This window comes from Drosophila arizonae, chromosome 2 (genome assembly GCF_054131065.1).
Source record: "Drosophila arizonae isolate 15081-1271.41 chromosome 2, UAZ_ARI_1.0, whole genome shotgun sequence".
NCBI classification, from domain to species: Eukaryota; Metazoa; Arthropoda; class Insecta; order Diptera; family Drosophilidae; genus Drosophila; species Drosophila arizonae.
In genome coordinates, this window is record NC_142922.1 from 31,861,554 (window position 1) to 31,886,234 (window position 24,681).

Consider the following 24,681-nt stretch of genomic DNA (forward strand, 5'->3'; position numbering starts at 1 on the left):
AGGATTTTCATCGATTTTCCTTAAGCGGCAAAAGTTTTGCCTCAAACGCTCTCGATACACAGCTACATAGAGGCTCACTCGTGCAACAACTACAACAACTGACGACAATTGCACAACAACAACACAATAACAGCAACAAAAACAACAACAATAACAACCCCCGGTGTTTTGTGTTTTACGTTCTCTACCCCAAAAATCTACTCCAAAGCGATAAATTCCCGGCGTTTTTACGAGCTTGGCCCGGAATGCAGGCGAAAAGGAAAAACAACATATACACTGGGCAAATGTCTGGGAAAATTTCCATGCACTGACAGAAATGATCAAATTATAACTAAAATGATTAAAATTGAAAAAAATTATTTAAATTAAAATGCTTTGAAAAAAAAGTACTTGAGACAAATTTAAAAATAATAGGGGAGGTATTTTTAAATAATAATATTATATTTCTTGAAGTCTGCAATCTATGAAATTTTAACTAAAATAAACATAAGAAAATTAAAAAAAAAAAAAAAACAGTAGATGTATTTGAAAATATAATTAATATACTTTTGAACCCTTTAAGTTGAATTGAATACTCAGAAATATAAAGAATATTTAAGTATCGCAGGAGAGTTATTTATTGATTGAATTTTATAATGTAATATAATCTAGATAATAATGTATATCTAGAAAGTTCTTCAAGCAATTGTCATCTGGTAGCACGTTTGTTTATGTCTGTCGAGATTTCTCGCAGTGCATTGAGACACACCCTCGGTAACTGCTAATATCGGGGTGGTTAGCTTGGCTTTCGTCTCCGCTCTCGTCCGATGTCTAACGCAATTTAAGCTCTACAAAATTGGTGGCATTTCGACGCATTTCAACGCATTACGATGCGTGCTGTCGAATGTTTTTTATGCGGTGGTGGTATGCGGTGCTGTGACCACTCGCTGCTGGGTGGTGTGTGCTGGCTGGTGGCTGCTGGCTGCAGAGTGGTTGTTGGTGTTGTTAAACGAATGCAACGGCGCTGATTTAGCCCGTGCATGTTGGCTAATTTATGTACTCGCAATTTATGCGCTTTTATTTCAGATTACTCTTTTTTTGACACAATTTAATAGCGCTAATAAATTCGGGCTGCATTTCGCGTTAAATCTATTTTAAATTGCATTGTTTAGTTTGGTAATATTGGGCCTGGCATTATAATAAATCATAGTTATTGTGTGGTTGACCCACTTAAATTGCGTGCCCCAAAAAGTAGGCAACGATTTTTTGCTGCAATGCTGTCGCACGTCTGCGGCTGCTGGAAATTGAAAAACGTCGCTGTGCAGGACACGTATTAGCTCTGCACATGTGTAAATCCAATTCAAAACATGCCACGTGTCCTTCCCCCTCTCATTTCCTTCATCATCGTTGTTAAACTTTTGCTTCTGCAGCACTGCACAAAATTGTATTTTCCCCATTTCTTTCTATTTCTTTCCTCTCGCACGAGAGCTGCCTGCCACCCTGGCGATGCAGCTTGGTGGTGCGACGAAGCAGTTGTCGCGCGCCCCAAAAACAAACTTGCCACAGCATCCCCAGCCCTCCTTGAGCGGTTTGTTTTGTGTTCGGAGAATCACAGGCAGCTGCATTCCGCATTGCACAAAAATATTTGCTACAAAGTGCAGCCGCTCGTCGAGCTATGCAAATGAAGCAAATGTTGCAGGAAATGCTCAAGTCATGAACTCATTTTGAATGGATACCGCCAACCAGCATCAACGTCAATCGCTTATTATGTATAGAAATATGAATGTACAAAATGAAAATTGGCAGCGTCTGGTGGTTTGCCAGGCTGGCCTGGCTGTGTGCCTGCCACTCAGCGTGGCATGCAACCGGGCTGTGACAAAAAGACGCGCTCCAGCTGTGTTTGGCCAACTCTTTGTGCAGCGAGCACGGGCCAACAATATTTTCTGTTTGTTTTCTTTGTTCTTCGCCCACTTCATTTAACTTCAAAAAGCCAAAGCTGCACGTGAGGGGAGCGCCCGAATCGAAGTGAAAGCCATGCACAGGCGGCTGGGCTCTCCATTTAAATTAGCGTGAGTGGACTTGAGTCTCTTGAAGGCAAACTGCCAAAAGTAATCGGGGGTGGTGCCTAGCTATGGCCTCTTCACATGCAGAGCAGCAGCAGAGTGTATCCGCGGGCTGGGCATGCTCTCGACTGCTGCTCAAGTGCCATTTAGCATATTTCGGTGGCATGTGAAGTGGCTGTGTGGCATGCACGGTAATGGCGGCTAATGCGGTTGGTGGTGTGCGGCGCGGCACCACGTGGGCTTGGGGGCAGATAAAGTCGAACGTCGTGGAACGTCGTGGCCACAATGCAGTCAAGAACTATGCTCAAACCACATAAATGCAGTTAAGTGAACTTTTTCATTTGCAGCAAGGTGCGCATACAAAAAGATAACAGTAAAGAGGGAACGATTTCTGTACCCGAAGTCTGAATACTCTAGAAGATACATAGAACGATTTAGAGAAATGAATATTATTTATTATTATACCCTGAACCCATTGAAAATGGGAAATCAGGGTATAATGGTTTTGTTAAAAGTATGTAACAGGCAGAAGGAGGCGTGGCAGACCCCACAAAGTATATATATTCTTGATCAGGGCGACGAGCTGAGTTGATTTGGCCCTGTCCGTCTGTCTGTCCGTCCGTCCGTCCGTCCGTCCGTCCGTCCGTCCGTCCGTATGTATGAACGCGTCGATTTCAGAAGATATAAGAGATAGAGACTTCAAATTTTTTTTAAAATGTCCGTAATTACAGCGCGCATATCAAGTTTATCATTAAAAATCGATAACTCATCCCGATCTTTTTTTATCGATAAAAAACCTTATCGAAAACCAGTTATAAAATTATATCTTCTACACCCTTATTGCTAGAGTCTCCAAATTTTTAATGTATGCCTATATGCAATTTATACAATTTCGGTTTTTGTTAAAATTTACCCCCCACCCTTAAATTCACCCCCTCACCCTCACTTTTGTAAAAAGCGTATTTCAAATACTAGAGACTTGGGCTTTGGAATATACACACATATTCACCATATGATTACGCTCTAAAAGTTTCATTAAGATCGTATGTCTACAAAAGAAATTATTTAACAAATAAATTCTCATAATATTGCCCACACTGCAGCGCAGCCCAAGCGCAGTCGCTGCTTACTGCGCAGTTAGCAGGGCGCAGGCTTATGCGTGCGTGTGGATGCATGTGTATGTATGTGTGCATAAAAGAAGTGCAGAATGATTAGAATATCAGCTTGGAGGGTTCAGGGTATCTCCTAGTCGAGCAGTCTCGACTGGAGCTTTCTTACTTGTTTATTATTTATTATTTATTATTTATTATTTATTATTTATTATTTATTATTTATTATTTATTATTTATTATTTATTATTTATTATTTATTATTTATTATTTATTATTTATTATTTATTATTTATTATTTATTATTTATTATTTATTATTTATTATTTATTATTTATTATTTATTATTTATTATTTACTATTTACTATTTACTATTTATTATTTATTATTTATTATTTATTATCTATTATTTATTATTTATTATTTAGTAGTAATCCCACCGATTTGATTGCATGTGACTTTATATCATAAATATTTCGATAGACACGATAATTAAATATATATGATTGGCTCTTCTATAGGAGTGCTGAAGGTATGAAACTAATGGATACGACGTTTTTTGAATGTAGATGTTCCGACGCGCAACAAGGAGTAGAAAGTTAGCGTATCCACTCTGTTGTTTTGCTAAAGGTATCAAGAGCTCACTTTTATTTCACGCCATGAGTCACAAAGGACACAGTCACAGACGAAGAGATGCATACCAAAGACACTCAGAGCTCCAACACACTCACACACACAAGCCATAAAGTGGCTGTTTCATTTTGCGTTAAGGTCGTGCGAACGCGACAAATTGCCAAGCGGTTGGGGTAAACGCTGCAGAGCCAAGAGTGGAAGGGTTGACGAGTGGTTGAGCTGGGACTTAAAAACAAAGCAAATGCCCCAAGGGGGACAAACGAAATGTCGGCATCTGCATTTATGACTTTTGCGACAGGCTAATCTGATGCTGAGCATATCAAAACACAAGGAGCACTCGCAGGAGCAGCAGGAGCCACCCCTCGGAGTGGCAACCCAAAGCTTGAATCCAAGCTCATGGCCTGAGTGTGGGAGGCGAGCAAACATGTAAAGATTGTAATTAACATAAAATTAATATCAACATGTAAGAGGAAGTCCTCTGCCAAGCGCGACTAGCTCAGCCGGCAGCAAGTCGACTGTCAGCTGGACTGTTGACACAGCTCAAGACTACACAGATATGCACTTGTATGTGTCTTGAATGTGTATATATGTGTATGTATAAGGGGTTTGTGTAGGATGCCAAATGGTAGGCTGCTGCTGTTCGTTATGTGTATCCCGGCTTGATGCTCTGTCGACCTGCTATTGAAGCACCAGATAATATGTTTTATGCCGCAGCTGAACAAATACACTCACCTGTATTTGTGGCTTATGCTGTAAATGTATCGCAAAAAATACCTGGTTTATATTTATATATTTATTTTGTGTCATGAGGTAAGCAGCTATTTAATCACTAAGCATAAATTTCTTATTTTATATAGGTGAATGGTGTATACATATTTGGGAAATTGAATTTTATATATCAATAATTGCTATCATAATTGTAGATAAATCGATAGCTGTATTGCATTTATTCAGGTACTATAAATGTATTAAAAAATTTTTATACTTTTTTATTGCCTAAATGTACTATATCTGTGCACACAGAAAATTCCTGAAGTCCGAGCCTAATGACTTGCAAATAGCCCTACCAATTGCCAATTACATTGCCAACACATTGGCCATAATTACTGTTGCAGTTTTATTACATGCAACAGCACACTATTTAATGTTCGCTTGACAAATTGAGCTGGAATATTTGTGCTGCTGGCTGGTTGGCATGGCTTGATGGTTTGTTAAACAAAACGCAACATTTTGTTAAAAATTAAAAAAAAAACAAGTAAGAAGGCTCCAGTCGAGACTGCTCGACTAGGAGATACCCTGAACCCTCCAAGCTGATATTCTAATCAGTCTGGACTTCTTTTATGCACACATACATACACATGCACTTATAAGCACGTGCTCTGCTGACTGCGCAGTTAGCAGCGACTGCGCTTGGGCTGCGCTGCAATGTGGGCAATAATATGAGAATTTATTTGTTGAATAATTTCTTTTGTAGACATACGATCTTAATGAAACTTTCAGAGCGTAATCATATGGTTAAAATATGTGTACATTCCAAAGCACAAGTCTCTAGTACTTGAAAAGTACTAGTACTAGTACTTTTACAAATTGGGGGAGAAGGGGGCGTGGTATCCAAAATCTGCAAATTACAAAATCTTTGTATCCACTAACTTTATATACAACCCAAATATGAAGTCTCCAGGTCTAAAAGTGTTAAAATTATGCTGAAAAAACCAAGTCGATTTTTCGATTATTCTCGATAAAAAAGTTATCGGACGAGTTATCGAAAAAATAAAGCAAACTTGTACTGCCTATGGTATACACGAGTATGCATGCCAAATTTCAGCTCTCTAGCTCTTATATCTTCTGAGATTCTTTTGCTCATACGGACGGACGGACGGACAGACGGACAGGGCTATATCGACTCAGCTCGTCGTGCTGATCAAGAATATATATACTTTATGGGGTCTGCGATGATTCCTTCTGCCTGTTACATACTTTTCACAAAACCATTATACCCTGATTTCCCATTTTCAATGGGTTCAGGGTATAAAAAAAAAGAAAACGAGTATTGCGGCAGCAACAACAGCTCGTAAACACTTTGCGGTTGTGTTCTTGCTGCTGTAGGCTTGCAGCAAATCCCGGCCGGAACACGCAATGCACGAGGCCTACCTGGTTGCCATTAGCGCCGGCTCGGGTGCCTATGTGTTGTCTATAATTATGCATGTTGCAGCTCAAAGGCGCGACGCATAAAACAAGCGCCAGACAAAGACAACTGGGACTCTACGGAACGGCATGGCACGGAACGGCACATACATATACACGCATGTGTGCACCTCCGAGGCAGTGGCTCCCGCGGGTCTCCATTTGCTTTGTTGGCCGTCTGCCACGACGCCTTAATTATGCGCCATCTGCAACAGCAACAACTGCCACATGACAAACAATCGCTTGTTGCTGGCTGGCCCGTGGAAGGAAGGCGAATGTCTGAGGCAACGCCTCGGCCGATTGATTTACGGCTGCTTTAAGCCACTTTTCAGACGGAATTAAAATTTTATTTTCATAAAGTTGCAAATTACGCTTACTTTTTAGTATTCAGATCTGGAGTAATGCTTTAACAGGTCTATAAAGTACGTGTGTTTTCTTTTATTTCCTTGGGTGCGGAATATTTAACCCAGCTGGGGTCATAGACCCCATAATGCTCTTAAGATTATTTTATATTTCTCCTATAAATTGTAAAAATAGTGTATGGAAATGAAGTGAAATTAAATGAAAATGATATTAAAATGAATGGCATGAAGTCAGATTGCTTTACTTATTTATTAATGAAAATACATTTACAAATAAATACATTTATTTATTAATTAATTTCTTTACATGTTTATTTATTTATTTACTAGCTGGCCCGGCAAACGTTGCATTGCCCTCTATATTATTTCTAGGTAAAAAAAAATTGTTGAAAGCTATGTTGTTCAGGCTGGGATACACTGATAAATTTATTAATCGGATTTTCATTCAAGCACCTTGTTGTAAACGACATTCTTCGTTTTTTGGTCGGGTGCAAGAACAAATAATGCGGATCGTTTGCCAACACGTGAGCATGCCACGTACAATTGACCATGAGAAAAACACGCATTTTCTAGATTGAGGCCACAAATAGTCAAAGATTGGCCCTGTGACTTGTTGATCGTCATGGCGAAGGCAAGACGAAGCGGGAATTGAATTCGTTTAAATTCAAAGGGCATATCTGTTGAGCTCATCGGAATCCTAGGAATAAGAACTTCCTCATCTTTAAATTTTCCTTTGAGTATCAACGCGTGAATCACATTGCTCATCAGTTTTCTTATCACCAAACGCGTTCCATTGCACAGTTTTGGTTGGTTTAAATTTCTAAGCATGCAAATCATGGAGAATTGCTCTTTTCATAGCTGTGTTCATTTCTTGACGCCGGTCAAGTTGTTCTTCCATATTGCCCATGAAGTATATTTGCAAGAATTTTTGCTGTGCATCTTCAATAGGTTGCAATGATTCAATGCGATGGCAAATCTGGCCTTGAATCTTTAAATTCAAAGCCATAGTTATAGTTATATTTACAAACACTATTTACAGAAATCTAACAAACTACATTATTCAAAATTTTTTTTTGGCAGTCATAGAAAATAAAATTTTTAACGTAAATTACCTTAAATATCCGTCTCCAATATTTTCCGCCCCAAATTATGTCATTTGGAAACAGGCATTGTATTTTTGAGTGTTCGCTAGAAAATGTCGTGATTCTAGTGTTTCGCCATAAAGCAGGGAACGCAATGGCTATGGTGACCGCTAATGGCAATGTCACTTTACCACTAAGGCAGCACAAACCGGGCGTTTCACCAGCAAACTTCAATGCGCCACAATGCTAGCAAACAACGTCCATTGGACCAATGCAAACTAAACGATTCAAGCTGTAATCAATGGTGCAATCATATCGAAACGCTGCTCGATTCAAATCAATCCTTGAACCATTTCTTATTGCCATTTCACGGGCTGCCTCTCTTTGAGAAGCACGAATTAAGGCCCTTCTTCCCTGGGTACTAACGCGGAGCCTTTCTCGGGCGATTTCTCGCTCTTCGTCAGATAATTGACTCGCGCTCCGTTGCCTAATTGCATTATGGGTCCGCCGGGAAAGATTAGATCTTCTAGGACGCGGCATTTTTATTAATAGTAATACTGCCCTCGCACAAAACCATATAAAACAATCGAGAAATATAAATATAAATAATTTACACAAATTTATGTTTGAGACAAACAAATACCTGAACTTTCGAGATATTTAGCTTTTGTAAAAGTCCAAAAATACAATTTTTAATAATTAACTTTTTTTTTTTAATTTCGAATTTTGAATTTTGAATTTTTTATTTATTTTTGATTGTTAGGTTTTAATCTTTTGATTTTTTTTTTAATTTTTGCAGATTTTTGATTTGAAATATTTATAAAGTTTAAAAGTCCGAAAATATAAAAAGCCAAAAATACACTTTTTAATAATTACCTTTTTTTTTTTTTAATTTCGAATTTTTAATTTTTTATTTATTTTTTGAACAGTCAGGTTTTAATCTTTTGATTTTTTGCAGATTTTTGATTTGAAATATTTTTCCTTTTGATTTGAAAATTTTTTTTTTTTTTTTTTTTTTTTTTTTTTTTTTTGAATAGTCAGGTCTGCTCGAGGTCAGGAGACCGTAGACTGACTGACTACATTTGTTTATTTACTTCTACACTATTGTCAAAACTGTCACTGTTACCAAGCCTACTGGGTATAAAAAAAATTTGAACATTTGGGGAAAAAACCGCGTTTTTCAAGTATTCGGCAAATTTTTTCAGTATTTTAAGACCCTATACTAAACTCGTTGCGGAGACAAATCCAACAAATCAAAAACCATGAAAATTGGTTCAGCCCAAATCAAGTTATAAGCGGTCTTCACTTTTACACAACTTTCTTTTATATATATAGATTTATCTATTTATTCATTTCATAAATTATAAATTAAATAAATTTATATATTATATTTAGATTCTTACGATGGCAAATGCTGACGGATACGTTGTATTCTTAATTTTCTTAAAACTATTCCTAACTTTGTGTCTATGCTATGCCCCTAGGTAAACGTAGTAATGTACTTAAGATTTAAGTCATGCACTATTCTAGTTAATTCATTTCTTTTCAAACACGACTTCTCGTTTCAGCTAACAATAGAACTAATCAACGAACGCATATAGAGAAACCAATTTATATTCAGTGCTAAATATGCGGCAGCAATCAACAAATGCTGGACGCACAAAATGAGGCATATCAGCGAGCAAATAGTATCGCCAACAACAATGCCACGGGCAACAATAACAAGGCACACAACAATGGGAACAACAATGAGCATCACTTAAGCAAATAGAAAATCAACGCGCAAAATCAACACGAAATCAATACAAATAGCTGTGAAATTTACTGTCAACATTTGTTGCCATAGCACAGGCGTTGAGCCACATATAGAGAAAGTAATAGGGGAGAGAGATATATATAGGGACAGAGAGAGGAGAGAGGAAAGAGAAAACAAAAGCGTGAGAATCGACAAACAAAGGGACTAGGCAAGTAAACTCCATTTCAAATGGGCGGCAAGCATGGAGCCAGCGGTAGTTCCGGAGGCGGCGGTGGAAGTGGAGTTCCCGGAGGCGGTGGCAGCCTTAATTCGAGCATCTGCAACTCGGTGCTAACAAATGCAACCGCAGCGAGCAACAGTCTGAGCCAGCAACAGCAGCAGCTTCAGGCTAAGTACATCAAGTCTAAGCGCCATCAGAGTCGATATACGAATCTGCAGAATTCTGGCCACGACTCCAGCAGCTATCTGCATCTGAATTCGCTCTGGTCAATCTGGTATGGCGTACTGCTGACACTCTTTCAAGGATATTTGGCTATGCATGGCGCCTACAGGTTCCTCGGTAAGTGTCTAATAATAGAAGAAAAGGATGTATTATCATTTAATTTTTTAGAATTGCTAATGAAAATCAATCACATTAATTTTTAATACAAATACTTTAAAAAATGTGGTTTCTTTCTTCTGAGATTTTCTGCAGCAATTCGCTTGCTGCCTTCAAAGTATATTCATATTTGAAATAACATCTCTGATTTGATTATCTATCTTTATTTAGCATAAATTCTTTCTGTTTTGCCACCATTTTGGATTTAAAGCTAACACCAATTGCTGCTGTTAAATCTCCATCTTGCTGCTGTTAGCAGAGATATATCTGAGCTGACATGGCAGTATGTTAGTTAACATTGTTTCAAATATTGTTATACTATTTGCCAGCTTCTGTTGCGGGGAAAGTTGTGAACTTAACAGTAGTCATTAATGTTAGCTCTGTTCCGCTACCACAGCCAATACAGCCGAATGCTGTTAAATTTTTAACGCTTATGGCTTAATTAATTTGTATCACTTACAGGCTGTTCGCTGATACCCTGGAAAATCGAGCCCGTTGGGGAGCTTAATCTGCAAATTGTACTCTCCGGTGTAGTATTTATTCTGCTGCCCGTATTCTTTACATCGGCCGTATTTAAGGTGAGTTCTTTTAAATAAAGTGAGGCTTAACTTAATTTGGGATCACGAAATTAACTGTGCGGCTGTCTGGGCAAAAAACTGAAGCTCGATGAACGATAATGAAATTTTATTTTGCACTCCGTTGGCGTTGGTCGTCCGCACTGCCGTGCATCCCTTGCTGCTCTATAAACTATTTTAGTGGCATTATTTTCGTTATTAAATTCATTTGCAAACAAACAAGGCATACGCTCCTGCTCCTGGACAGTTATCCTGGCCAGCTTCTGCCTCGTGCTGCGCCACAAAATGGCTGCCAATGTGGAGAATGCAGCAAACACACTCACACGCACACATACAAGCACGCACATACATTGCAACAATTGCGGTGGCTATCCTTTCACACACACGCACACACACACACCGAGAGAAGGAACTTCTCGCATATAGTGTAGGTATGTGTCATTCATGTCTCTGCTTTTATCAGCATAATAAATGCAATTATGGCTTTTTCATTTCCCATCTCACTCTGGTGTCGTCTCTGTCTAGCACATAGTGCTTTATTTATTGTCTATTTGAAGTGCATGGCAGACGATGGCGCTGGCAAAAGCTCGATAGAAAAATACAATAACTTGCAAACGGCTCTATATACCCTGTGCATTGAAAGATTTAAGTTGGGCTTAGCCTATGCGGATGTTTCTATTCCATTTAGAATTATCTAAGATTATACATTAGTATTTCAGGATATTGATAATGTCAAATTTCGAATTTATGCTTGTATTAAAAAAGTAAATTCAAATATTGGAAAGAAATGTTTTGATTAGCCTGGAAGGAGTACTTTTAATTTACAAACAATAAAAATGCTAAAATTACATTCATTTTTAGAATATATTAATTACAGTATATGGAAATCTATAAGTTCTCAAATGGAACAGTCTGAAGATTTTATACCCCAATATCATTGAAAATCGGAAATTAATTTTGATTTATGTTATATTTTTATACCAACCCTTCCCCCCGAATATTTCTGTATTTTAAATAATCAAGATAATATATAGATAGATAATATTATTATTTTTTTTATCCAAATAGAATATTTTTATGTTATAACTATCTGCGTGCGTATGTGTTATTTCTTGAAGAGGAAGAGAAGCAAAGAAGATATTCCAATATCTTGAAGGGGTCAGTGGATCTTGCAGTCGAGCAGCCTTCAGCTTTCGGACTTATTTTCTATAGTATATTTTGCGACATATACTATTAATGCCACTTAAAAAGCACTGGAAAGAGTAAGAAAGATAGAGAGAGAGAGAGAGAGAGAGAGAGAGAAGCAGTAGCAAGGTGTGTCCTCTGTCAATTGTATTTGTTTGTATTTAAGCCTGGAGAAAAACGGTGCATGTCCACGATTCTCTCACAGATAATTGGCTTGTTTCTGACAACCTAAGAGCGGAAAGAGTGGATTGAAAGCGCAGCAGAAAGCACTATCGGACGCAGACTATGCCACACTCGAAGCGTCATGAGTGTATCCAAAGTGTGGCTCACGATTTGGCTTAAAATTGCATGTAAATATGCGCGTAGACCACAGAACCGCATACAAAACTCCAGTCGGGAGTCAACCAAAAGCTGGCTATCAGTCAGAGCACAGCCATGGCCACAGCATGGCAGTCAACGCAAGTCAATCAGCAACGGGACGGGATAATTGAGAGGAATGAGAGGGGCTGATCACACGGCAGCCATTTAATAAAGCCAACAGCAAAGCCCAATTCACTGACTGGGCAAAAACCGAAGCCCAACAGTGGTCATTGACGCGTGGCTATCAGAGTATTGGCAGGACACACAGTCAGAGGCACAGGAACGGCCACACAAGCAGCTTGCAGGCAGTTCCAATATGCTTCTCTTCTACTCTACAGCCAATTATTTCGGACCCATAGTTTTTGTCCACTTTTAGTCACTGAATAGAGAGTCTATGGCACCAGGAGACTCACATTCTGAGCCCTGTTTCATGATGAGTCAACAGCTGCACTTGAAGGTAGAAGCAGGCCAAATTAAGCAACAGAGCGTTTGCAATGGAAAATACCTAATCAATGACTTGAGAGCAGAGCTTAACTAGCACTCATATATATATTTATTATTCAAACAGCTCTTCATTGACAATATGTAATATAACTGGGACGAATCTGATTTACTTATACATACATATGTCAGAAGGTATTACTCTTTCACGTAGCTAGTATGATTATTGTTAATAACAAAGCATTTCGAAGGTAGTAGAGATTTTGAAATGAAGAATTGTTATTGCTCCGTAGGGATCTTCTCATGGGCTTGAATTCGTTGTAATTGAACGTAGCGTTAACCATTTTGATCCAGGGTATGAAGTAAGAGATGTTTGTGTAGACTCCTGGAAAGAATCTACGGCCGCAATCCACGCCCCAAGAAATAATGCCTGTGAGGGAGTTCATGCAGACGAGGGGACCGCCCGAGTCGCCTCTGCAGGCATCGATACCGCCGCTCAACCAGCCGGCGCATATCTGAGATCTGGGAAGATACATGTAGATGAAGGAGCAGAGACCTTGGTGCACAGTCGGAATGATGGCCTGCATCAGCTGCATCTTCTGGTTGCCCCAGCCGTTGATTACGCAGAGCGTGCCAGGGCTAAAGGGATGCTCGGCGAGCGAGACGGGGCGGATGTACATGGAGTCATTCGGTATGATACCATTGAGGAACAGCAGCGCAATATCGTTCTCAAGCGTGGCTTGGATATAGTTATGGTGTACAATGATCTGTTCTACCAAATACTCGGCGGTAAACTCGGTCCTTTCGTTAAGATAGGTCCCGCCGGCTACGACAACAAAGTTTTCAGAGTCTCTGAATTGCACCGGGGTCGTATTATTTCTATGTTTTGGGTAGTGAGTACGGGCAAGTAAGGGGACTCTGAGCAACTTTACCCACATTTCAAAGCAATGGGCAGCCGAGCAGACCACCCGCTGGGAAATCACAGAGCCACCGCACATGTGGCCCTCGCCAAAGCTTGCCTCGTGGTAGTAGCGTGCTCGGATCGAGACCATGTAAGGGGCATCGGCGATTGTTATTGGATAGCCACCTATTATCTTGGCATGGGTCTCCACTGTCGTGCCGCGCTCTACAATGACAAGAGCACATAGCTATCGGATTCGCTTAAGTTTGCATTACTCACGCTGATCATCATCCTCTGTAGCTGCTGCTGCTGCTACTCCTGCTGCGAGCAGCAAAAAGCCAATTGGCAGCGCTTGGCTAACAAACATGTCCCGGGACAAGTTGAACGTTGCTTGCTCTTAACTCAATTTGGCGATACATCGAATCGGAATGAAGAAAGTGGATTCCAAAAGCAGTAAATCGATAATGCGATTCGAAATTATTTCTATAATTTTGACTTCGAATTTATTTGCTTTAAGCTTTGACAAATATCGGCATCGATACGGAAAAATGTGTTTAAAATATATCGTAATAATTTATTGATGGCTAAAATATTACAAAAAATTATAAAAAAATATAGAATTAAAAAACAAATTATAAACCATGTATGAATGAGAAAATATTTGCTTTTACATTTTAATATATTTTCAATTACTAAACATATATTATTACAATAAATTAAATTATTATTATTTCTTCTATTATAATATATTTCTTTTAAGATATTTTCTGTTAATCAATGAGTATTTTACAAGATTTCAATGAGTTACAGATCATCTAAGTTAGTTTTTAATGAATAAGAATTGATGCCTTAAGCAGCGCATTGCTGATAAGGAGAGTGGCAGCCGGCTTAAACGGTGCACATTAGGATAGCGAGAGCTCTTCAGTTCAAATGAGCCTTGGGTTATTTCATTTTGTTGTGCAAAATAAAACTGAAAGTCAAATGTGGACAGCGTCCATTAGCACAGTTGCCAAGTAGATTGCTGATTTTGGCTGGCATAACATATAGCCATTTGTATGTTGAGGTGACTGGCTCAGGGCTGACTGCGGTTACCTTCTCCTCGCCGGCACTCTCTGCTACAATACATACATACGTGTATGTATATCTATATATATAAAAGAAAGTTGTGTAAAAGTGAAGACTGCTTATAACTTGATTTGGGCTGAACCAATTTTCATGGTTTTTGATTTGTTGGATTTGTCTCCGCAACGAGTTTAGTATAGGGTCTTAAAAATACTGAAAAAATTTGCCGAATACTTGAAAAACGCGGTTTTTTCCCCAAATGTTTAAATTTTTTTATACCCAGTAGGCTTGGTAACAGTGACAGTTTTGACAATAGTGTAGAAGTAAATAAACAAATGTAGTCAGTCAGTCTACGGTCTCCTGACCTCGAGCAGACCTGACTATTCAAAAAAAAAAAAAAAAAAAAAAAAAAAAAAAAAAAAAAAAAAATTTCAAATCAAAAGGAAAAATATTTCAAATCAAAAATCTGCAAAAAATCAAAAGATTAAAACCTGACTGTTCAAAAAATAAATAAAAAATTAAAAATTCGAAATTAAAAAAAAAAAAAGGTAATTATTAAAAAGTGTATTTTTGGCTTTTTATACCCTGAACCCATTGAAAATGGGAAATCAGGGTATAATGGTTTTGTGAAAAGTATGTAACAGGCAGAAGGAATCATCGCAGACCCCATAAAGTATATATATTCTTGATCAGCACGACGAGCTGAGTCGATATAGCCCTGTCCGTCTGTCCGTCCGTCCGTCCGTCCGTCCGTCCGTCCGTCCGTCCGTCCGTCCGTATGAGCAAAAGAATCTCAGAAGATATAAGAGCTAGAGAGCTGAAATTTGGCATGCATACTCGTGTATACCATAGGCAGTACAAGTTTGCTTTATTTTTTCGATAACTCGTCCGATAACTTTTTTATCGAGAATAATCGAAAAATCGACTTGGTTTTTTCAGCATAATTTTAACACTTTTAGACCTGGAGACTTCATATTTGGGTTGTATATAAAGTTAGTGGATACAAAGATTTTGTAATTTGCAGATTTTGGATACCACGCCCCCTTCTCCCCCAATTTGTAAAAGTACTAGTACTAGTACTTTTCAAGTACTAGAGACTTGTGCTTTAGAATGTACACATATTTTAACCATATGATTACGCTCTGAAAGTTTCATTAAGATCGTATGTCTACAAAAGAAATTATTCAACAAATAAATTCTCATATTATTGCCCACATTGCAGCGCAGCCCAAGCGCAGTCGCTGCTAACTGCGCAGTCAGCAGAGCACGTGCTTATAAGTGCATGTGTATGTATGTGTGCATAAAAGAAGTCCAGACTGATTAGAATATCAGCTTGGAGGGTTCAGGGTATCTCCTAGTCGAGCAGTCTCGACTGGAGCCTTCTTACTTGTTATATTTTCGGACTTTTAAACTTTATAAATATTTCAAATCAAAAATCTGCAAAAATTAAAAAAAAAATCAAAAGATTAAAACCTAACAATCAAAAATAAATAAAAAATTCAAAATTCAAAATTCGAAATTAAAAAAAAAAAAGTTAATTATTTAAAATTGTATTTTTGGACTTTTACAAAAGCTAAATATCTCGAAAGTTCAGGTATTTGTTTGTCTCAAACATAAATTTGTGTAAATTATTTATATTTATATTTCTCGATTGTTTTATATGGTTTTGTGCGAGGGCAGTATTACTATTAATAAAAATGCCGCGTCCTAGAAGATCTAATCTTTCCCGGCGGACCCATAATGCAATTAGGCAACGGAATAGCGCGAGTCAATTATCTGACGAAGAGCGAGAAATCGCCCGAGAAAGGCTCCGCGTTAGTACCCAGGGAAGAAGGGCCTTAATTCGTGCTTCTCAAAGAGAGGCAGCCCGTGAAATGGCAATAAGAAATGGTTCAAGGATTGATTTGAATCGAGCAGCGTTTCGATATGATTGCACCATTGATTACAGCTTGAATCGTTTAGTTTGCATTGGTCCAATGGACGTTGTTTGCTAGCATTGTGGCGCATTGAAGTTTGCTGGTGAAACGCCCGGTTTGTGCTGCCTTAGTGGTAAAGTGACATTGCCATTAGCGGTCACCATAGCCATTGCGTTCCCTGCTTTATGGCGAAACACTAGAATCACGACATTTTCTAGCGAACACTCAAAAATACAATGCCTGTTTCCAAATGACATAATTTGGGGCGGAAAATATTGGAGACGGATATTTAAGGTAATTTACGTTAAAAATTTTATTTTCTATGACTGCCAAAAAAAAATTTTGAATAATGTAGTTTGTTAGATTTCTGTAAATAGTGTTTGTAAATATAACTATAACTATGGCTTTGAATTTAAAGATTCAAGGCCAGATTTGCCATCGCATTGGATCATTGCAACCTATTGAAGATGCACAGCAAAAATTCTTGCAAATATACTTCATGGGCAATATGGAAGAACAACTTGACCGGCGTCAAGAAATGAACACAGCTATGAAAAGAGCAATTCTCCATGATTTGCATGCTTAGAAATTTAAACCAACCAAAACTGTGCAATGGAACGCGTTTGGTGATAAGAAAACTGATGAGCAATGTGATTCACGCGTTGATACTCAAAGGAAAATTTAAAGATGAGGAAGTTCTTATTCCTAGGATTCCGATGAGCTCAACAGATATGCCCTTTGAATTTAAACGAATTCAATTCCCGCTTCGTCTTGCCTTCGCCATGACGATCAACAAGTCACAGGGCCAATCTTTGACTATTTGTGGCCTCAATCTAGAAAATGCGTGTTTTTCTCATGGTCAATTGTACGTGGCATGCTCACGTGTTGGCAAACGATCCGCATTATTTGTTCTTGCACCCGACCAAAAAACGAAGAATGTCGTTTACAACAAGGTGCTTGAATGAAAATCCGATTAATAAATTTATCAGTGTATCCCAGCCTGAACAACATAGCTTTCAACAATTTTTTACCTAGAAATAATATAGAGGGCAATGCAACGTTTGCCGGGCCAGCTAGTAGTAAATAAAACGCGATGCTGGTGATTGTGCAGATTCTTTTAGCAGGGCGCGGAGAGGTTGTTAACCACGATATGTCGGTGCGCTTAAATTATTATCTCGTTGGCTAAATGGGTGTGCATTTTCCATCTCTCTCTCACTAGTGCAACTACAGCAGCAGCCTCTCCTCTTTGTGTGTGCGTGTGCACTTCAAATGCGTTTCGCTTTTTGCGAATTGCAATCATTGTTGCAGCTTCACGGCAAAACGAAATGAAACGAAATAAAACGAATCCAAGGCAAACAAACTAAAAGCACGTAAGAGCATCGGAAGTACCCAGCTGCGACATATCGACAACTCACCTCAGCAAATTGATTGAAATAAATAAGAGAAAGAATCCAGTTAGTGCTTCCACCACTTCTTTTCGAATCACAGATATACTCGGAAAAATAGGAACAAGTGATTTCGATTTACAACATAAAACAATGAAGTATATAAATAACTAAATAACAAATTAATTATCAAATTGCCAATATATAGGATTATATTCTTTTACGACTCTTAAAAGTATTGTGACCCATTCAACATAAATGTAAACAAGATCATAGATCCGGGTTATACCCTGAACCCGGTTTTGTTAAATATATGTAACAGGAAGAATGAGGCGTGGCAGACCCCATAAAGTATATATATTCTTGATCAGGGCGACGAGCCGTCTGTCCGTATGTTTGAACGCGTCGATCTCAGAAGATATAAAAGCTAGAGACTTGAAATTTGTTTTCCTAGATCCGTGTATACCACGCGCATATCGACTTTTGCTTAAAATATCGATAAGTTGCCCCGTTATTAGTTGCCGAAGGGTTCAGGAGATCTCGTAGTCGGGGAGTCTCGACTAGAGCTTTCTTACTTGTTATTTATTGCAATTATATTTTTTCAGCGTCATCCACAAAACTAATATGCTCGTCTGCCCCAGCTAGTTCGCAGTTAAACCAAAAACAATAACAGAGAGCTAAGCTAGCTAAAACGCAGCGAGTTCCATTTTCCATGGTTGTCTTCTCGCTTCTCACTGTGATTCTATGAAGTCTGCTTGTTTTTAATTTAAAAGCCCAACAGCGCACATTTATTTATATGCTGCACGTGATTTTTATGTTTCCCTTCTTTCCACTCACACACACACACTCTCTCTCTATCTCCCTCTCAGAAACACACGCTGTTATATAAATATTTCATTTTACCATTTGTCACGTGCATTTTTTATGCGCCAACGCGTCGTATACGCGATATTTCGCGCATAAAAATGCAAACGCAAAACACCCGCAATACCTTTTGCTTTGTTGTAAACGCAGCAGTTTATTTAATATTTTACTCTCATTGTTTTGCATAGTTTTATATACGATTTTATTTTTTATTAATTGGACGTCACGCCACGAGCTCACATTCAGATTCAGCTCCAGCTCCAGCTCCAGCTTCAGATACAGCAGCAAATGGAGCTCTCTGGAGGCGTTGTGTGTGGTTTTGAGTGCATCCGCCTCGCCGGGGATTTCAATTTGGTGGAATATTTTGGGTTGGCTTTGCCGTGAAAAGCTTTCATTTGATTTACGGCTTGTTTTATTTTACAGATACGAACAAATTAAAGCAAAGTGTGATTGTGAAAAATAAAATATTTAAAATGTGGAAAGAGACACAAAGGCTGTATTAGCAAAAACGTTGCCACAGCACAAAATTTTAAATGATTCAATTTTTGATTGTATTTGGGTCTATATATGTCCCTTCGAATAGCTACTTTATTAAAGTTTCTCAAGTGGGAATATTCTGTATAAGTATTCATAAATTACCCAAATTCAGGAATCAATGCTATAGACATAGCGAATCGAATAAGGAGCCGGTGGACAAGGTCCACGCTTGCACAGTATTCATACTGTTGGGCTAATAATAATAGCGAATAGCAAGAGAATCAAAGCGACTTGTGAAAAGTCAATTATGTTAAATTAATGTAAAGCTATTGAATAAATCTCAATAGCCTAACACATCTCTTAATCAACGGTCACATTAGTTTTTTCTCGAACACCACACTTTTCAGCATCGGGTCCATACAATTCAATTGTGGTGCATGTATTAACAACACAAAAGTAGAGGAAACCAAACCTAATTAAACAATAAAGCAAAACAAAAGTTTTAAATATATTTTCAGTTAATAATAATATTTTGATGAGTTGAAATGTGTGTATGGATATTAATAAAACTTGATTTCTGTATTTATTCTTATAAAATTTCTTATATCCAGCAGTTGCAATCTATTTGTGGGTAACTATTTACAGCTGGGATGTTTATTTAGGATAGCCTGTGTCTGCTCCTCTACTGGGTCACACTGTTCCTCATTTAAGGACTGTTTATCGTAGGAAACATTGTGGGTTATTGTGGTATAAATTGCTGTGATGACGTCGTTTTACAAGCATCAAATGCTAATAAGATATAAAAGAAATACTTATAAGATATGAAAATATCTACAATTCTTAGCACTCAGTTTTGCTATTTATTATTCCTGTTTATCAATGCAGATTGGCCATTTGATACATAGTTACTTTTCAAATGATTTCAATTGGTTCTCCAAATCTCAAGTTAAGCTTTGCAAGTATTCCTAACTGCCGTTGTGACTCACGGCCAGGCAGGGCTCGAAGAGTTGACGGCTGTTTTGAAGGTCTTCCTCGGCTTGCGTGTGTGAGCAGTGATTGTAATGTTGTTTTTGCTTTGCTTCGCAGGTGGGCAACTTGGCTAACGATGGCATCAAATTGGCAACCAGCGCCAAGGAGCGTCGCTGCACGTTGGCGCCGCACGACGGCCTCGAAGAGGAGGCGCGCGGTGGCACCTTGCGCGCCCTTTGGACCCACGGCGGACCCACGGCAGCCTTTGTGCATATCCTCATTGCGCTGTGCCTGCTGCTGCCCCGACTGCTGCTCGAGGCTCGCATCATCGAGAATGGACTGTTGCCGAAAGGTAAGTGTAATTAACTGAAGTAACTGAAGTGTGCCGCGACAGTGCTGACAATATAAACTTGGCGACTGTCAACAGTCTGAGCAAACGCCACTTGCAGCTCGAAAGTGTGCACTGGAAGGCGAAGATAGTCGACATCAGTGTACCCTGTTCTTAGTGGAAAGTTGTCATTTCATTTATGTTGACTGAATTTGAGTTCGAAGACTAAATAGGTTAGTGGCATCAAAGAGTGAAATGAATCCAACTTAAATTTAATATGGTACAGATAAAAGATTAAAAAAAAAACAAAACTGCAGCTGCTGTGATAACAATTATGAAATCATTACTATTATCCCAATAAACTATATTCCATTGAGGCTTTTCAGATGATAAATTACTTGATCTGATTTTCTACATGCATGAATAATCAATATACCTTTAAGTTGCGCTTTCCATTGCAATTTACGTCAACAGGAAGCATTTTTCCATTTATTTGATAGCATCCTGACATTTTTGGCTGCATTTTATTGTGCTTTTATAGGGCACTTGCATTCAGTATTACACTTCCGCCACGAGATGGCAGACGGCAGACACTTTGTAGCTGGTGCAATATTACCGTTAAGCATACGCAGCGTGGTCCGTTGTCAGTTGATAAATGCAACTATAAGGAGCCGCAGGGATGGAATCGTTCGTAATTTCATTTGTTGCTGCAATCAAATAATCATTTGTGTCCTTTGTGCACTTTAATCAAATTATTGGGCAACCGTCATAATTGGCCGTCAGACAATTGTCGAGTGTTTGACTGCAATGCGATTTGAGCATTCAGCAAAACGCTAGCACATAAAACTGTTTGGCCAAGAAGTTAGAGCACTAATATGGGCAGGCTTAACAAAGTGAGCTTAAGGGAATATCACAGAGAGTTGGATATGGGCATAGTTGCTTGGAGAGAACAGGATGTGCATGAGAGCGCAACGGCTCAAGTCACTTCAAAGCAACGGGCATCTCTGGGGAAATCTGCTCGAAAAACATATGCATGAGCCGCTGCTACCACAGGCAAACAAAAACAAGCCCGAACATGCCCAATATGGCCGCACACAGGCTAACAACCGCAGGAGTAAACACACATGACACACACAGAGAATGAGATAGAGAGAGAGACAGAGAGAGAGAGAGAGAGAGCGAGACGTGGAAACACATACAAATAGGTTGACAGGCGGCTGGGCAACACGCCCATTATGGGCAGCAATAAGCCATGTTATTAACAGCGCGCAGGCGGGCAGCCAGGCAACCAGCGAAGCGAACCAAAACTGTGCAAATGTTGGCTCAATGAGCAGGAGCAGCAGATGCAAAGGCCGAAGCGGGATATTCAGGGCTCTGGCAGGCCTCTGTTTGTACTTCTACATACGTTCGAGTGTGTGAGTGTCGCAATGTACCTTGTACACACATGTGTGTGTGTGATGCCACTCGTAGTACAGTAAACTAATGTCACGATGAGTGATAAAAAACAAAAGGAAAATGCACAAATAGGGGAAAAAACGGAAAAAATTAAGTATGCACATTGTTTGTTAATGCTTTGGTACACTTAATTGCCAAAGGGAAGTCGGCTTTGAAAATACTTAGATGTAAGTCCTTTAAAGTTTCAGTTCTATTATATTTGGAAATAACGAATTGAGCTCTAGTTGTGTTCAATATATAAATACTTACGGCCTACAAAACTCAGAATCAGCGTTTAATATAAAGTCACCAGCTCTTATATCTTCTGAGACGGACGGGCGGAGGGACAGACCGACGGACAAGGCTATATCGACTCAGCTCGTCAACCACGCCTCCTTCTGCCTGTTACATACAATTAGCAAAATCATTGTACCCTGATTAACCATTTTCAATGGGCTCGGGGTATAAAAAGGATTTTCATCCAACTTTCCTTTATGTATACTAATTTATTTATGTATACTAATTTGCTGATTGCGCTGTAAATTCTTTATATTCTTTTGATATTGATATCAGATATGAAATATCCGAATATATCCCAAGCAGATCGAAGAAGCGAAGAATTATTGAAATATCAGTTGCAGAAGATTTCAGGGGATCTCGTAGTCGAGCAGTCCCGACTAGAGTTTCATACTTGTCATTGACTGGGGCCTATCAACTCATTATTTGCAGAGCACTTAGCGCAGGTCATGTTCATGGACTCTAGACGTCGCTGAGCAAAAGACGCTCAGTTCTGAGCTATCCATTCTCCAGCGCGAGCTTGTATAACCACAGCAAACACGCCGTATTCGAGTGTCTGTCTTACAAGGCGTAAGGCTTTTTTTCGAAACTGTCTCTTGAATGCTTAGATCTTGATCTCTTTCGCATGTGGTATATTATTTTCATTGCTTTGGTATTTATTTGCATTCTCAATACACTTTTGGTTACAATATCAATATTACGGATTTTTAATGAATGTATTCTATGACTATGTTTAACAAGGATGGTGTATGACCCGTAAAAGAGCTTATGAGATTGATCCACTTAGTACTGGCTTACCATAAAGCTAGAGCTTATTCAGCACAAATAAAAAATAGAGTTCTTTAACTAGCATTCAGACTAATATTGAAAGTACATACAGTTTTACTTGCTGTTGCCAGGCGTTGGCAAATAGTTCACAGCTCTTTGAAAATCGAGCTGGGCAGTAAAATTGATTGCAGAGCGAGTGAAAGGTAATTGCGATGTGGGCTAAAGACAAGCAAATCAGAATTAACTACATTTAAAGCGAGTCCTGATGCGAATCCGGGAATCAGCGTCGACTCCACTTTGCCGCGGCCGAGGCCATCGCAATTGTAATCCCTATGCTGCTGCTGCTGCTGCTGCTGCTGCTGCTGCATGTGCAATGTGGCTGAGTGACCGTATGGCAGGTTTATTGAACCGGCCAGCGAGCAAAGGAAGGAGCACCGGGAGTGGGGAAAATAAATGGAAACAGAGCCGCTAGTGAAGCGGCACTGGCAATGGCAACGAGCTGCGCGAGTAAATTAAAAATGTGGCAGGCGGTCGCAGTGGCCTCATAAAGGCGTTGACGAGCTGAGTTGAGCTTAAGTCTGGACTGGACCGGAGTGACCCATGATGAAAGCCGCAGCAACAGCAGCAGCAGCAGCAGCAGTAGCAGCAGCAGCGGCAGCGGCATCAGCTCAGCTCACTTCATGTGATATTTCAATTAATTTCGATTTCTTTTGTTTCTGCCTTTCACTGTCCTTGCTGCTGGCAGATATGGCTGTGGTCCCATTCATGCTGGGACATTGTTTTTCGCGCAACTTGTTGGCGCCCCGCCGCCTCCTACACCTTCTCTGCTGCCGCACTGAAAATTAGAAAATCATTGGCACAAATAAAATGTGCAACGTTCGAAAGCCAACGTCTTGGTCCAGCACTCGCGTCTGGCCATGACGTGGACCAGTCGCTGTGGGGGCATTGGAGCTACAGCGGCAGCTGTGCATGTGACTGGGGATGGGGCAATGGATGAGGCTGGGTCCGGATGTTAGTCAAGTTAAGTGCAATGTCTTGTCGCAGCGGCTGCCTTAGCCATTTTACCGCTTGGCCGCCTTTCGCTGCAATTTGTCAACTGCGCTGACATCCTTAAAGATGCTCTAAGCTGCTCTGGATTGCCAGTTGGGGCCGAGAGCTGTCAGCCGCAGATCGGGCTTTGTAAGTTGAGCATTATAATTTCCTGTAAGGAATTAACAAAGTTAAACTTTGCCTCTTGATTGACGGGCTCCCACTATAGGTTTCGCAATAAAGAGCTATCTGAGTGAGTGCGAGAGACCTGCATTTCTATAAATCCCCCTTAACTTTTGCATTAGCATTAAATCGCGCCAAAGTACCGCCGGGGCAATTAGGTAGCGCAGCGCGAAATCATAAAATGAAAATACTTTTTCAAAAGTTCCCGCAAGTCGCATAAAAAGTGGCCCGAAAAGATATCAAATGAGGAGCTCACGGCAGAGGAGCGAGGGGAAGTCGGATGCTATCAGAGCGCAAGATTCGCTGGCGAAAATGCATTACTTAATTTAATTAAAATATTACGACATTCTGAATGCTTAAAGTGAGCGTAAAACATTTCACGTGCACCCAAAATGAGAGAAATATATGAAAAGCTTAACTTGTAGAAAAAAAGACAAAAAATAGAAAGTCATATTTATATATATACATTAATATAATATATATACATTTAAATGCATAAATAATTCTTTTTAAAGATTTAGCGTTGCACGTTGAGAGCCAATTAAGACCCAAGGCGAGCACCAATCAATGGATATCAATATTTGAATATTCATCTTTTATTTATCAACCCATATTAATGATTAAAACATTTGCTCGTTTTATTTTTTAATAAAAACGTCCGAAATGCATAATTTAAAATATATTTGTATTTAAATTTCTTGATTTGAGTGCGCGGCATCTGTTGCCAACCGCATTTGAGA

The 24,681-nt window shown here is 39.2% G+C and overlaps 2 protein-coding genes and 2 long non-coding RNA genes across 9 annotated transcripts in view; 2 read left to right on the forward strand and 2 right to left on the reverse strand.

Annotated features, from left to right (window-relative positions):
- Positions 1-24,681, forward strand: part of tinc (transmembrane protein tincar) — an 80,643-nt gene that overhangs the window by 44,225 nt on the left and 11,737 nt on the right. For all 5 annotated transcript variants that reach the window (XM_089466827.1, XM_089466832.1, XM_089466838.1 and 2 more), the window contains 3 exons: positions 8,982-9,728; positions 10,230-10,345; positions 20,020-20,254. In XM_089466827.1, the coding sequence (XP_089322953.1) occupies positions 9,398-9,728; positions 10,230-10,345; positions 20,020-20,254 (682 nt within the window). In that variant the 5' untranslated portion in view covers positions 8,982-9,397. The remainder of the gene's footprint in view (positions 1-8,981; positions 9,729-10,229; positions 10,346-20,019; positions 20,255-24,681) is intronic.
- LOC149270911 (uncharacterized) lies at positions 6,726-8,748 on the reverse strand. Its single transcript, XR_016269717.1, has 2 exons — positions 7,444-8,748; positions 6,726-7,319 (listed from the first exon to the last, which is right to left on the reverse strand). It is a non-coding gene; the product is annotated as an uncharacterized LOC149270911 (long non-coding RNA).
- LOC108621229 (trypsin I-P1-like) lies at positions 12,418-13,784 on the reverse strand. Of its 2 annotated transcripts, XM_018018424.2 has the most exons (3): positions 13,509-13,782; positions 13,265-13,454; positions 12,418-13,207 (listed from the first exon to the last, which is right to left on the reverse strand). In XM_018018424.2, exons 1-3 carry the CDS (start codon positions 13,594-13,596, stop codon positions 12,535-12,537), a joined length of 951 nt encoding a protein of 316 aa, XP_017873913.1. In that variant the 5' UTR covers positions 13,597-13,782; the 3' UTR covers positions 12,418-12,534. The 2 variants fall into 2 exon arrangements, with proteins under 2 accessions (XP_017873913.1, XP_089322998.1); XM_089466872.1 differs by having other exon boundaries at positions 12,418-13,454; positions 13,509-13,784.
- LOC149270912 (uncharacterized) lies at positions 13,785-17,219 on the forward strand. The gene is made up of 2 exons (XR_016269712.1): positions 13,785-16,501; positions 16,626-17,219. It is a non-coding gene; the product is annotated as an uncharacterized LOC149270912 (long non-coding RNA).

Excerpts from the sequence above, each read along its gene's own strand:
- LOC108621229 (XM_089466872.1), bottom strand. The coding sequence starts at position 13,596 with ATGTTTGTTAGCCAAGCGCTGCCAATTGGCTTTTTGCTGCTCGCAGCA. Across the intron at positions 13,455-13,508 it reads TACAGAGGATGATGATCAGC|AGCGCGGCACGACAGTGGAG; the intron begins GTGAGTAATGCA and ends TTGTCATTGTAG.